This window comes from Panthera pardus, unplaced genomic scaffold (assembly GCF_024362965.1).
Source record: "Panthera pardus isolate Hobbes unplaced genomic scaffold, ASM2436296v1 HiC_scaffold_17, whole genome shotgun sequence".
Taxonomy (NCBI): Eukaryota; Metazoa; Chordata; class Mammalia; order Carnivora; family Felidae; genus Panthera; species Panthera pardus.
In genome coordinates this window covers 1,901,079-1,914,625 of record NW_026526732.1, presented here as the reverse complement: position 1 = coordinate 1,914,625, position 13,547 = coordinate 1,901,079, and the positions used below count along the sequence as shown (strand labels likewise).

The 13,547-nt window shown below is 54.5% G+C and overlaps 1 protein-coding gene across 1 annotated transcript in view; it reads left to right on the top strand.

Moving 5' to 3' along the window:
- AFDN (afadin, adherens junction formation factor) overlaps window positions 1–13,547 on the top strand; it is a 138,606-nt gene that overhangs the window by 116,799 nt on the left and 8,260 nt on the right. The window contains 4 exon segments of the mRNA XM_053904283.1: window positions 141–326; window positions 3,076–3,609; window positions 3,611–4,048; window positions 12,488–12,601. Of these exon segments, the coding sequence (XP_053760258.1) occupies window positions 141–326; window positions 3,076–3,609; window positions 3,611–4,048; window positions 12,488–12,601 (1,272 nt within the window).

Here is a 13,547-nt window from a genome sequence, read left to right as displayed (position 1 = left end):
ATTCCTAGTAGAGGACCACTTTTAATTCTTAACACAGGTTTAAAAATACACAGAAACCACATTTTAAAACAGAATATTGGAAATTAAACGAGTCCGTGTACAAATTGCCAAAAGCCCGCTTTCTTCTTCACGTTTTACAGGAGCAGACCCCTCCACCTCGACCTGAGGCCTACCCCATCCCCACCCAGACGTACACCAGGGAGTACTTCACCTTCCCGGCCTCCAGGTCCCAGGACCGCGTGGCTCCCCCTCAGAACCAGTGGCCCAATTACGAGGAGAAGCCGCACGTGCACGCAGATGGTCATCAGTCCGGCCCCGCGATGCAGGTCAGAGAGGAGGCCACGGACATCCGCGCCCTCAAAGAGAATTGGTTTGGCAGGGTGGAGTCTGAATGATTTCTGAGCTACGGCCGACGTGCTCTGTAGGACAGTGCTGTCCTACGTGGTCTCCCGGGTAACTGAGGAAGAGGGCACGGGAGGGAATACTAAATGTGGAAAGGAATTCTTTGTTCTCTGGAAGTTCGATTCACAAAGTGTTAGTAATAGTGCACCCTGATGACAGTTTGTGAGGTGGGATCACGGGCTCCAGGGCTGAGAAACGAGCAGTGTGTGTTTTTTCTTACTTACGCCAGAAGCCGTCCCAAGCGCTGGGACGCAGGCGTAACCGGGGTCCCTGCCCGTGACCCTAACGATGCGACGGGGAAGCGAGGCAGAGGAAGTAAACACGGGGTAGTAGGTACTGCTAGGGACGTGGGTCCCCGCCGAGCGACTGGCGCCTGGGCTCCCGCGGTCCGTTACCGCTCTCTGAGGGAAGAGCGTTTCGGACAGGGGAGGAGGCCCGGGTGGGCTGCTGAGCGGGAGCCGGGGGGTGGGGCGCGTCACAGGCCTTTGCAGCCTGGAACCACGCAGAAAGGCTCGAAGTGACGGGAAGATGAAGGGTTCAGGTTCTATCCAAGCTAGTAGAGAAGGGGCCGTCAGGGCAGTGGAGCTGGGGAACGTCATCAGATGTGTCTTGTGTTTAGAAAGAGAACTTTGCACCGTGGGAGCCTGGGAGAAGTCAGGTGTATGCTTAAAAATGGGTACGATCTGGGATGTGTGACGACACCGGGCCCGGGTAGCGCGTTCCGGCTGTGCTGCTCTAGAGACTGGGGGCGGGACTGAGCTGAGCCGAGGGTGGGAGAGCAGAAGAGGGGTCACAGTCACAGTCACAGGAGGCAGCACGGACAGCGAGGAAGAGCCTCGTGTCCTGAGGTCCACGGCTCCGTCCTGTCCCGTTACCCGAGAAGCCCAGTCTCCTCGAGAATATCGGACACCCCCCGCCGGCTCGACCAGCGGGCTGGAGCAGGCTGCGAGAGAGGATTTCTCCAGATTTCTCTTCCACAGTGAATGGTCATGTGCCTTGCTCCCTCCCCAGGGAAGACCCGCTTCCCATGTGTCAAGAGAATCCACACGTGTCTCCTGTCTTAGGGGAATAGCATTAGTAAGCCTCCACATTCACGTTCGTGGTGCACGTCCGCTTCTGCCCCACACGTGGGTAACGGGCACCTAGAAGAGGAGGCCAGGAAACCGGGACGTCCGGGTGTGGGAGGGTCGCTTACTTGGATCGTGAAATGACCGAGCGTAAGAGTAGGACTTGCCAGGGGTGCACGGAGAGGTGGAGCAGGTGTGCACCAGGAGCTAGAACAATGTCCTCGAGGAGAGCGGAGGCCTGAGCCGGGAGGGCCGGGGGTCGGGTCCCGCAGTGCCGCGGAGGAGGCGTGAACTCCACGAGTTCATGCTTTCAGAGGATCTGTTCTACACGTAGGGCATTTCATGCTACGGTGGACTCTTAAATGACGTGGGTCTGGGCTGTTCATGTCCACTTTTATGCACATTTTCTCAGTATGGTGCTCTGTCTTTTCTCGTCCTCGTGGTTTTTGTCTTTTCTGTGGTTTATTGTAAGAATACAGTAAGTACATAAGGAAACGGACTGTGTGCTGATCGACTGTTTATGTCACGGGAAAGGCTTCCAGTCGGCGGTAGGCTGTTAGTAGTTCAGTTTCTGGGGGAGTCAAAAGTTGTCTGTGGATTTTTGACTACCCAGGGTTTAGTGCCCCTGTCCCCTGCCTTGTTCGAGGGTCAGCTACCTTTTTGTGCCCTGTAGACTGTCCAGCGATCAAGAAGCTTTCTGTGTCCGTAGTAAAGCTATCGCAGAATATTGGCAGTAAATGTTGCATTTCTCTATCAGGCTACTGTGTTTTCAAGTGATACTTCATTTTTTTCTTGGCTTATTTTTTAAGGAAAGGGAAACAGTTTACCTTCCAGATTTACATCTTCAATTTCTACACATTAACGACAGGAAAAAATGTTTGACATCCTAGTGAGTCATTTCTGTCACTTTAAACTACTGTTAGACATGCCATTTTTCAGACATGAGCCTCTTAGCCCCTTGAAACGTGTATTCGTTTCATCTCTGACACACACGCACACGTTCACGTTCAGCGACCGTTCACGTTCAGCGACCGATGGCACTGTGTTCTGTACTTTGCTTTCTAAGACTGGAGCAGACAGGCTCGGATGCATGGCTTGTCCTGGCCTGTGCACAGCTCTGTCAGCCCGTCAGCCCTGGGACCATGGCTCAGATAGTAAAGATTTGAGAGCTACTACTCTTACTTCGAACTTTACGACGGAGAAGTAAATTTTGCTGCTCTTCGCGTAGTTAGACTGAACACATTCCTCCTCGCGAAGTCCGTCGCGTGGGAAACCACAGCGGAGACGTGTGCACGCGGCCGTACAAGAGGGGGGAAGGGCGCCGTCCGTAAAGCACCTGCGTTTCTGTGCGCTGCGCCGCCCGCTTTTCACAGTGATGCAGAGAAGGAAGTACGGCCCTTCCCTTTTTGTAACTGGAGAAGCACTGACCCCCCACATCGTGCACCCCGCACCGCCAGAGACCTGGGTGGGCGGTCTCCGCCTCTGTGTGCCACTCGCTTAACAGTTGCCCTAAAATGTTTTCTCCCTCGAGGTACCGTATTTATGAGTTTTTAATAATTTTTTCCAAGTGGCCGAAAGATGACGGTTTTCCGTGTTCTTTCTCTAGCGCGTCACCCGCTCCCAGGAGGAACTTCGGGAGGATAAAGCTTACCAACTCGAGCGGCATCGGCTGGAGGCGGTGCTGGATCGCAAGTCCGACAGCGACGTGTGGATCCAGCCGAGCTCCTCGGTGGGCTCCAGCACGTCCAGCCAGGAGCACCTGGACCCCTGCTCCAAGTCGGGCACCCCCGCCTCCACGCTGACCAAGAGCGGCCCCGGGCGCTGGAAGACGCCGGCCTCCGCGCAGCCCCTGCCGGCGGCCCCCCCGCCCGCGCAGACAGACCTGCCCCCGCCACCCCCGCCGCCTCCCGCGCACTACGCCGGAGACTTCGACGGGGTCCCCGTGGACCTGCCCCTCCCACCCCCTCCCAGCGGCCAGGCGGCGGCGGAGCGGAGGAAACGGGAGGAGCAGCAGCGCTGGTACGAGAAGGAGAAGGCCCGCCTGGAGGAGGAGCGGGACAGGAAGCGCCGGGAGCAGGAGCGGAAGCTGGGCCAGATGCGCTCCCAGGCCCTGAACCCGGCCGTGTTCTCCCCGGTGACCGTCGCGCACAGCGAAGCCGGAGAAACCTTCCACGCTCCAGAGGCCCCAGGACACGGTCATCCGGGAGCTGCAGCCCCAGCAGCAGCCACGCACCATCGAGCGCCGAGACTTGCAGTACATCACGGTCAGCAGAGAGGAGCTGTCCTCGGGGGACAGCCTGTCCCCCGACCCCTGGAAGCGGGACGCCAGGGAGAAGCTGGAGAAGCAGCAGCAGATGCACATCGTGGACATGCTGAGCAGGGAGATCCGGGAGCTCCAGAGCAAGCCCGAGCGCAGCGCCGAGGACAGCGACCGCCTGCGCAAGCTCATGCTGGAGTGGCAGTTCCAGAAGAGACTGCAGGAGTCCCAGCAGAAGGACGAGGACGACGAGGAGGAGGAGGACGACGACGTGGACACCATGCTGATCATGCAGCGCCTCGAGGCTGAGCGGAGAGCAAGGGTAAAGGGGAAGAGTGCTGTGGGCGCGCGTTTCTGTGCTACCTGCCCCGAGCGCGTGGCGCTCCCGGCCCGGGGCCCTGGAGGGTTGAGGGGGGCCCCTGGCCTGTAGCCTGTCGCTCCGTCTCCCGCTCGCTGGCGGTCCCGCACGACGAGCCGGGCTGGGAGGCGTGTTCTCTGCAAAGGGCTCACTGCCATCTGAGTGGAACTTTGCTGTTCAAGTCGGCAGACTCCCCTTTGTCCTTCTCGCTAGCGCTTCAGTTGAGAAAACAAGCCCGTAACCCCTCCTTTGTTCGGAGCCAGTGAAAGGCCTCCCCAGGGGTCGGCAGGATTTTTTCTTAAACAGCCAGATAGTCAGATATCTTAGGCCTTGTGGGCCGTACACGGTCTTCACGGCAGCGCTGTGCTGTTGCACGACGGAAGCCGCCTTGGCCGCGGCGCGAACGGTGAGAGCCGTGGGCCAGGGCACCCTTCGCGAACGGGGGGCAGGACACCTGCCCAGCCCAGGTCGTGATGGGCGGCACTGGACGGTGGGTGACGGAGGGGACTGTTGAGAGTCCCAGAGTTGCGGTTCTCGTAGCCTTTCCAGCAGGACGCTCCGCGCACCGGCTGTACGCGGTGAAGCAGGTACTTAGGAAACTAAACCATTCTGTTTCAGCGGGGGTATAGACTCCGAGAACGTAGGGCTTTAATTTAATTTCTCCATATGACGAAAGTAATTTGTGCTTTTCGCATCAAACAAAGGAAGGAAAGGTCATGCTAGTTTCGTGCGCTAGATTGTTAAAATGCCGGATTGAAGACTCCATTACCCTATCAGAACGGAGAGGCGTTTGCCGGTATTAACCTGCAGACAGTGCCGTGGACCACATCACGGTAGGAGGTTTCACACAGGGCAGCTTTCTGGGAAGAGACGGCCGAGACCACGTCCTCTGGATTTTACTATTTACAATTTCCAATTGCCACTTTTACTTAATGCTGTCTGCCAGACATCTAAACAAGTAACTGTTACGTCAGATGTTTTAACGTTTCCACAGCGGGACACAGAGTAACCTTAGATAGGGACCAGTCCATACAGCTGACTCTGACCCCTTTTCAGGTTTGCCTCGTGAGTTTTGTCCTGAAACGTTTCACCCGCACACTTCTTATTACACACTTCTTGTCAGCAAAAGGGATGTAGGACTTTACCCAACATCCAGCTGAACGAACACCCAGATGTTAAGTCACCAGTAATGAACTCCTGAAAAACAACTGTGTTTACCCCCAGTGCTACTTCATTTCAAAGCGCATAACGATGCATTACTTGTAGCATAAGAATTCTCAGCACAGCGCTGACCCCGGGGTCAGGACTCTGGTGTCCGCCGTGTCAACGGTTGGCTGAGTGCTCAGTGCAGGGTCCCCTCCCTGTCCTCGGCCAGTGCCACTAGAGGCAGGGCGTGTGCCCCTGGCCCAACTCTCCCGTCCCTAGGACACAAGGAAACAGCGATGTTGACCGCAGTTCATACTGAACCAAAAGCCGACGTCTATGGTAAATAGGTAGACATTGTTAACATTTATTGTTATAACTGTATCTCCCCCCACCCCCCCCCCGCCCCATAGTGAAAAGTTAACAACTGCGTTGTAGTATTTCTGTAATTATTCTTAGCTGTGAATTTTTATTAAAGGTCTGTCAGGTTTTCCAAATAGTTCACAGTGACCATTTCAGAGCCTCATAGCGTGAACTATGACATTTGGAAAGTTTCTTACAGTTTTAGTGAAAAGTGTCTCCGTGTTCATCATTAATCAAATTTAAGGTGAATATCTTAGTCCCCGGGTAACCGCTCAGAGGAATTTTAAAGTCCCTTCCGTGTATCATAATAACGAAACTCAAGTGTTTAATACTGTGTGGACATTTTCCTGTTCGTGGGTGCCAGAAGTCCACGCATAGTTTTCGCTGTGCTCCCCGGGCCGTCCTCCAACGCAGGTGACGCGCGGGAGCAGCGAGCACGCGGGGTGGAATACGGTCTAAACTTGACTTTTTTTCACACTTCATCTTTCTTTTTGTTTCCTTCTCTGTTACTGCAGCAGACTGGTCTGCCAGCAATCTCTGTTCTAGATTTGGTATGTTCTCATTTCTTTCCCTTTGGTACTTTTTTCCTGTCTTGATTTTCTTTTTTTCTGTTAGTGGTGGTGGTTTGTGTTCCTAGTGGACGCAGCTCCTTGGGGCGTCCTAGCGCAGGCGTGTAGTTGCGGGATCGAGAAGCATGCCTTTCCGTGTGTTTAGATTTAGTTACTCTTTGCTTTCCTCCGTTAATTTTAAGTGTTACTGTTTGTTTATGGCTTTGACCTTTTCTCAGTTTTAGTCACAAAATTGATTCTGTGTATTTTCACGTGGTCACGAATACGCGAGCAAACGAAAGAGAACCTGCAACGAATAACCTGTTTCGTTTTTGTTACCCTGGTAATAGATTTTGAATAACCGACTACTAGAAACTCAACCGAATTGGTATTCGCATTGTTTTGCCAATTAAGATGTAACTGGCATCTGACTGTTGGCAGAAAAAGAGAGCTTTTTGGTAAATGTTACTGTGTCTTCTTTAATAATTTCGCATGGACTTCAGTTTGCTTCACCAGCCGTATCGTCTGCCGAAACATACCTGACATCCCGTTCTGCTGTCAGTTCAGGGTTTTTGTTTGTTCAATGTTTTATTTTTGAGGGAGAGTGCAAGCTGCGGGGGTGGGGGGAGGCGGACAGAGGATCGGAAGCGGGCTCCACAGTCAGCGCACAGCCCAGCCCGGGGCTCGAACTCCCGAACCGTGAGATTGTGACCTGAGCCGAAGTCGGGCACTCAGCCAACTGTGCCCCTCGATTCAGTGTGTCCACGTTCGGGAGATTCAGCCGACCGTTTAGTGTCCATGGTGCTCCAGGGCTATTATCAGTGTCACCGGCCGCGAGTTCTGCACCGGCTGAAACGTTCCTAATAACCTGAGGTCATTTTTTGTTAGTCACTTTTTAAACGAACAAGGGCGGGATCCAGGGCGGGATCCGACAGTACTTTTAAAACGTCCTGAATCTCCATTTGACTTCACCGGCCTCCTCATCATCAAATGACAGCCCCTCCCCCGTTTTTAGCTCAACAGTGTGGTGGCACGGCCGCTGTGCAGAGAAGCCCCTCCCGGAAGCATTTCCCGCCTTGATAACCGAAGAGCATATTTGTTTTAGCGTTACCTGCCCCCCCCCCCCCCCACCATGAGACAAAGACAAAATATGGATGTTTTCTCCGTACTTGTTTGTATGGCAACGTGCACCTGTGGTGGGCGGTCGAAAGATACCGGTTAGAGCAGATTCTTCGTTTGAGGTGCTCATGTTACATCCTCTCTGGGCATCCATTGCCCACCAGCTACTGACCTGAGGCCCTGGCTGGTAGAGATTTTCCAGCTCTGTAGGCCTAGTGAGACTCTTCTGTGCAGATTATGACAGATAGACGATACTTAGGGATGAAGGAGGACACGAGGATTTGTGTTTTGAAGACACAGTTCAGAGTTCTTTCTTTAAAAGGTAGTTTTTTTTACTCCTATTGACCTCAACCCCCACATCTCTGAACATTTCTTAGCCTCATTTCCCGGTAAACATGACCGTTCTTACAGCGGTGTCCTTACGTAGAGTCCTCCGGTCAGAATTGGCAGCTTGTCTACAGGGAGGTGCCTCTGCCAGGCACCCGTCCTCTTGCCGGGACAGGGGGTGGCCCAAGTGCCAGCAGAGTGTAGGGACAGCGCCCCGTGTGGCTGTGACGGTGTCTCCTGGGTACGACCCTGGGATGAACGGGGCAGGTGCTCTGTCGGGAGCAGCCCACAGTCTCCATGAGCTTGGGGGGCCACCTCACTGGCTCTGCTCTCCCTCTGGATTTGTAGTGGTCGGCACCCCAACCAGCCCGGGCCCCCATGCCCCCGCCTCCGCCTCCAGACCCCGGGAGCTGTAGAAGCCAGTGACACCCGCGTTTGCATTTCTAGCCCAGGCCTTGCCCTGGCCCACACTTCCGCCTGCAGTCAGACAAGACTTTTCAAAGCTCAGCATGTTCGGAAACCGCACCCCCCCCAACATGCTCCTTGTCTGCCTTCAGCCTTCCGCATTTCAGCTGATTCTTCTAATTGCTCAGTCTAAAAGCCTTAGTTACCATAACCCTCTTTTTCTCTCCATCCAGAAATTGTTTTTACTTCTCAGAATCTGACCACCTCGACACCCACATTGGCCTGAACCACTGCTGTCCCCACCTGGCTCAGTGCAGGGGACTCCTTGCTTCTGCGTTTGTTCCCTGTGTCACAGTCTGTTCTCAACACAGCAGCTAGGGTGATCCTGTTAAAAAAACAAAAGTCACATCTCAGGAGTCTTCAGAACCCTGTCATTTAGAGAAACATCCTGGGTCTTCCCATGGCCACGAAGTGCTGGTGTTCCGTCCATGCCTCCACGCACCTTCTGTGTGGAGTTGGGCAGATGTCAGCCTCCGCCGTAGCCGCACCCGGCTCCACTCAAGTTTGCAGGGAGGGACGGGCCGTGTGACCGGGCCTCCGTTGCCGTAGGTTGCCAGACGATCACACGCACTTCCCCCGGGGGAACCTGGGACGGAGGCAGAGCAGACGAGGCGGCACGCCCAGTAGTGACAACGGTCACGCGGTGTCGCAAAGAGTGAGAGTCAAGGTTCTTACCGGAATTTACGTTTATACCGGAGTTTATATTTATTTCGTATCGTGCTGCACAACAATGCCTCCTGCTCACGAAACCCCTGCCAGGAGCTATCTTCCAACTAGAAATTGACGTGACCTGACAGTCTCTCAGTTGCCTGGTCTCAGGCTTTGTCCTGTTACCGTCTTAGTGGTTCGTCTCCTGGCTCTGAGGACCCGACAGCTCAAGGGGAAGACTCCCTCCCCTTGGGGTGGTACCAGCCGAGTGACGCCGTCCCCGATTTCAGCATCTCTACTGCTGACCTCCTGGGAAGGCCCAGGCCAGGTCCGCCCTCGTAGGCCGCTTTCCTGTCTGGTCTTCATGTGGGACTGCAGGAATTGGCATACGAGGGGCTGAACCGAAAGCAAGATCATAAAAACCTCAAGCAAGAGTCAGTAGGAAACCCAGCTGAGAGCTGCACCTGCAGAGAGACCCTGCCTGCTTCCCCGGGGTCCCCCGCCTTGCGAGCGGGGTCTGGCTCCGAGGGTGGTGTCCAAGCCTGCCTTCAGGGAGGGTCAGTTTGACTCCAGGAAGTAGGAGGAGAATATGCTCGTATGAAAGCCAGCTTGTTGGCATGTTGGAGTAGAACACAGACTCGTGTGGTTGCAAGATGAGATAGTTGCTGTGAGAGAGCTTCCGATGTACGTGGTAGGCCGCGTGCAGCCACGCAGCCCGACGCAGGCTCCCCTGTCCCTGCAAAGCCAGAGTGTTTCAGCAGCCAAGCCGGCACGCGTTAGAGCTGCTGATAAAATTGTCACTGTCCTTACATTGAACGGGCGGGGGCATGGGCTGTGCCCAGGGAAGAGACTTGCACACCAAGTGCCCGGGGTCGTGGGGATGGCTTTCCCCATGAGGAAACACAAAGTGGACTTCCTCTCCCGCACGGGGCTCGTGGGCTGAACCCGAGTCGGGTGCCTGAGCCCGGTAGCAGTAAACGGCCTGCACGTGGGGGTCCTTCACTGCGGGGCATTAACATTTTTTAGTGTATTGTTAATGGGTGGGAACATAGGCAGATGACGCTTGCCTGTTGCCTTAAGGGTGACCATGACAGGCTTCCGGTCGTGTTTCCAGCGAGGATCCCAAAAGCGAAAGGACACCTTGGCCCTGATCTGTATTCAGATATCGCAACAAGATCGTCTCCCTTAATGGTGTTTTGACTGTACGTTAAAGACACGAGTTAGTGTCTTCTGTGGCGTAAAGTTATAAACACACGGATCACAATGTAACTGTTTTCTTTTTTTAATCTGAAGATGAGGGGAGGACCGCCAGCGTAGCGAGACCAGCCAGGCTGGTGACAGTGGCTTCTGAGACCCCGCCTTAGTTCCCGGCTGAGAGTGGCTGTGGTTCGGGCTGACGGCTGCTGTAAGAACCGCGGCTGCTTCTATCTAGGCCTGTTCCCCCGAACGTGGCTTCCTGCAGGTGGCTTCCATAGCAGCCCCCCCTTCATTCTCTGCGTGTAAAACACTGAGCCCGTGTCCTCATCTCACCCCAGGTTAACACAGTCTGTCCTTGCAGCGCAGCCCGTGTTAAACGTGTGGCTTAGGTTGAAACGCCCTTTACCTGGTACTGAACGCAAGGAGACCACACAGCACAGCATACCATTTTGAGCTAATTTGGAGTAAGTTTAGAGGCTAGGTTATCATTCCTGTCATTAACACTTTTGGGGGAGGAGGGTCGGGCAAAACAGCATCTGTATGAAGAATGAAAAGCATTGTTTTGGAAGTGAAAAGACGTGAAGCAGCTTGCCAGGCAGTGGGCAGAAACTGCCTTTGTCGCGACAGCACGGATGGGTTCGTCCGTAACAGTAAAAAGAGGAGCTGGGGACCTTAACACCGGAGAAGGTTCCTCGCCGACCCCATCCAGATGTAGAAGAACGAAGGTTTTTAAGAGAAAGTGCCTGCTATAGATTTGCTAGGTAGCATTCTGTACCTGTGGTTATGAGAATTGCTTTTGTGCCCGTTTCTGAAGATGGTGCTTCTCCTCAGCGTGGAGGACCCAGCGGGCCATTTTAGCGTGCTCTGTTGTCCTTGCTCAGACCTGTTTTTAATTGCGTCTGGCAGGTAAAACACGACGAGGGAGTCTGTGCGGAACGCTAACGTGCTTTTACGCCCTTCCGTGTAGCGTATTTAATACCAGCTGCTAGCTTATCTGCTTATTTTTATTTGGGTGCCGTTTCTCACACTTCGGACCGATGAGTGTAAATTGGTTGATGCACTGGTGCTGCGGGCCATGGACCCTGCCGTGGTGGGGAGGTGGGGGGGTGGGAGCTCCCCGGTGGAGGCCAGCCCTGCGCGACCCCGGGGGGCCGGGAACCCTCACAGTTCTGCCTTGTTTCTTGGGCTCGGAATCCGTAGCCTGTGCTCCTGCTCTGAGCCCCTCACAGCCAACCTCCCAACATCTCCCCTGGGCTTATGCCTAGATTTGAACTAAACGGGAAATTAAGTAAATTTGTCTTCTTGAGGAGCAGATTTTAATTTTTTTTCTAAGATGTTTTAATATTGTTTGCTGACCTGAAAAAGCCTAACGACGCCAAGTTAATTTGTCACTTCCCCATCGGCTGCAGTGTTTATTCCACAGAAATAAGGCAGGAGTGAAGCTGTTAAGGTTTTTGTTTTTAAAAAAAAAATACAAATACAACTCAAATCCCGTTTCTGTTTTTGCTGTGAACGGTTTCTACAGTAAGCAGTAATTCCGTAAATACTGAAACACACCATGAGCAATTTTACTTAAGGGGAGTCCTTCAGGGGCTTTAACAATGAAACTAGATGGCGTTGGGTTACGTTCTAATTTTTAAAATTTTGAATCAATTCCTCTTGACGTCTGGAGGCACATTTCTTGGGTGCTACCGCAGACCAGCTCTGGAACAGAGGAAAGGAAATACTTGGAGAAGCAAGCTTTCGAAGTTGCCGTTATCTGGGGCCGTAACAAAAGGGCGTTTTCCTCTGTTCTGGTCAAATGTACATTTAATCCAAGGATCCTTTTAGAAAAGATATCCTCAACCTGTGGCACATAGAGGAATTTGACTCTATGCTGTTTCGGGGAGCAGGCGGTAGGTTTCCAGACACGAGAATTATTCAGAGACCGGCCAATTGACTTGGCTGAGAGGTTGTAGCAGAAGAGAGGTGAAGTGAGGTCCCTTGCGAATACAGGCTCAGATTCTTTGGCTCAAGACTTTGGGGTCTCCCTGGGCCGAGAAGGAATTCTTGGAGTCCAGGATGGGGTCTGGAGAAAGCCGATGGCCAAGGGTCAGTGGGCCAGGGGCTTGGCCCACGGTCTCGGTATCCCTCTGGGGTTGTGTGCTGGCACGTGGGCCCCGCCCCAGGGACCTGAGGTCTGTGTGCCCCAGCCCACAAGCATGCAGACCGGAGGGAAGGAGGATGGGGGGGAGACGATGGCCGAGTGCACCCCGTAGTTGCGTAACTGGAGGGTCCGTGTGTCACGGAAGTGTGGTTTACGTGAGCTGGCTACAGTCCGGCTTGTTCACGGTGTGGATGTATGAGACAGATTCCTTCTTGGAGCAGTTCGTGGAACTGTGGGGACAGTGCTGTTAGGCAGCTTGATTTTGAAACGTAGAGCTGTGAAATGTGTACGTTTTGCCATCTTCCCACGGTGATCGAACCGGGTATTTTGTATCTGACGTCGTGTGTGTGTGTGTGTGTGTGTGTGTCTGCTTGTGCCAGTGTGTGCTCTCTGCGCCTCGTGCTGCTGGAGCGTGCAGGGCGGAGGTTAAAGTTCCTGCGTTGTTAGTTACAGGACGAGGAGCGGCGGCGGCAGCGGCAGCTGGACGACATGCGCAGGCGGGAAGCGGAGGACCGCGCCAGGCAGGAGGAGGAGAGGACGAAGCGAGACGCCGAAGACAAGGTCATGGTCCTGTAGGGGCGGCTAGAGGCTTCCCGGCTTAGCCTGAACCCGATGGATGGGCTGGGGCAGAGGGGCAGACGCTGCACGCATCCTAACGCGTGCGAGACACAACGGGGCCTGGACCCCTCCTTTGTTGTCGGACCGGAGACTGGAGCCCGGCCCGGCCCGCCCGCCTCTGCTCCGGACGGTGTCCACGTCCTCCCACCTGAGTCCTCTCTCTCTCCCGCTTCTGAACTCGTGGGCCCGTCGGGGTGGCCGAGCCTCCTCCCGGCCGGTCCGCTCCCTCGGGCCCTGCCCTTTCCTGGACGCGGCCCCGCCTGGTGGGGTGAGGGTGGTGCTTGTGCGGCTGTGCGGTCGGAGCTCAGGCGGTGAAGCACCAGGGACGTAGACGGTGTGTTCACAGCGCGCATTTCAAGTAGGTTCCTTACGGAAATCGCTCCGTTCTGGTTGGCGGTCAGCAGGTCAGATAGCTTACAAAAAGCGTGATACGAGGAAAATTCACCTAGAATGTGATCTAATATCCTGAGTTGCTATTTTGGTTCCACATGTGGATTCTTTTTATGAAAGCAATCTTTTACGTGAATTTCAAAATGACGACCGATTGGGTCCATCCTGAGAACCGGGACCGCAGCGTGTGCGCAGCCGGCCCTGAGCGGGGCACCCGTGGCGGGGGGGTCGGGGGGAGCCTGTCCGCTCTGACGCTTCCCTTCTGTGAAGGCGGGGGCCGTGGGCGCCGCAGCTGCCGGTGGGGAGTTTCCGTTCCTGATTCCTCCTTTGACAGTCTGGTGAGCCGTATTAATGAAGCCCCCTCCTCCCCCGAGAGAGAGAGCTTTTAGGAAACCTTGTGTAGCGATACGATCCGTCTGGATGTGTCACTAGTGAAGAGCTCGATTGGCAGAAACGATGTGACTCATCTAGACGAAAGTAGAATAATAAGGCTAGGACA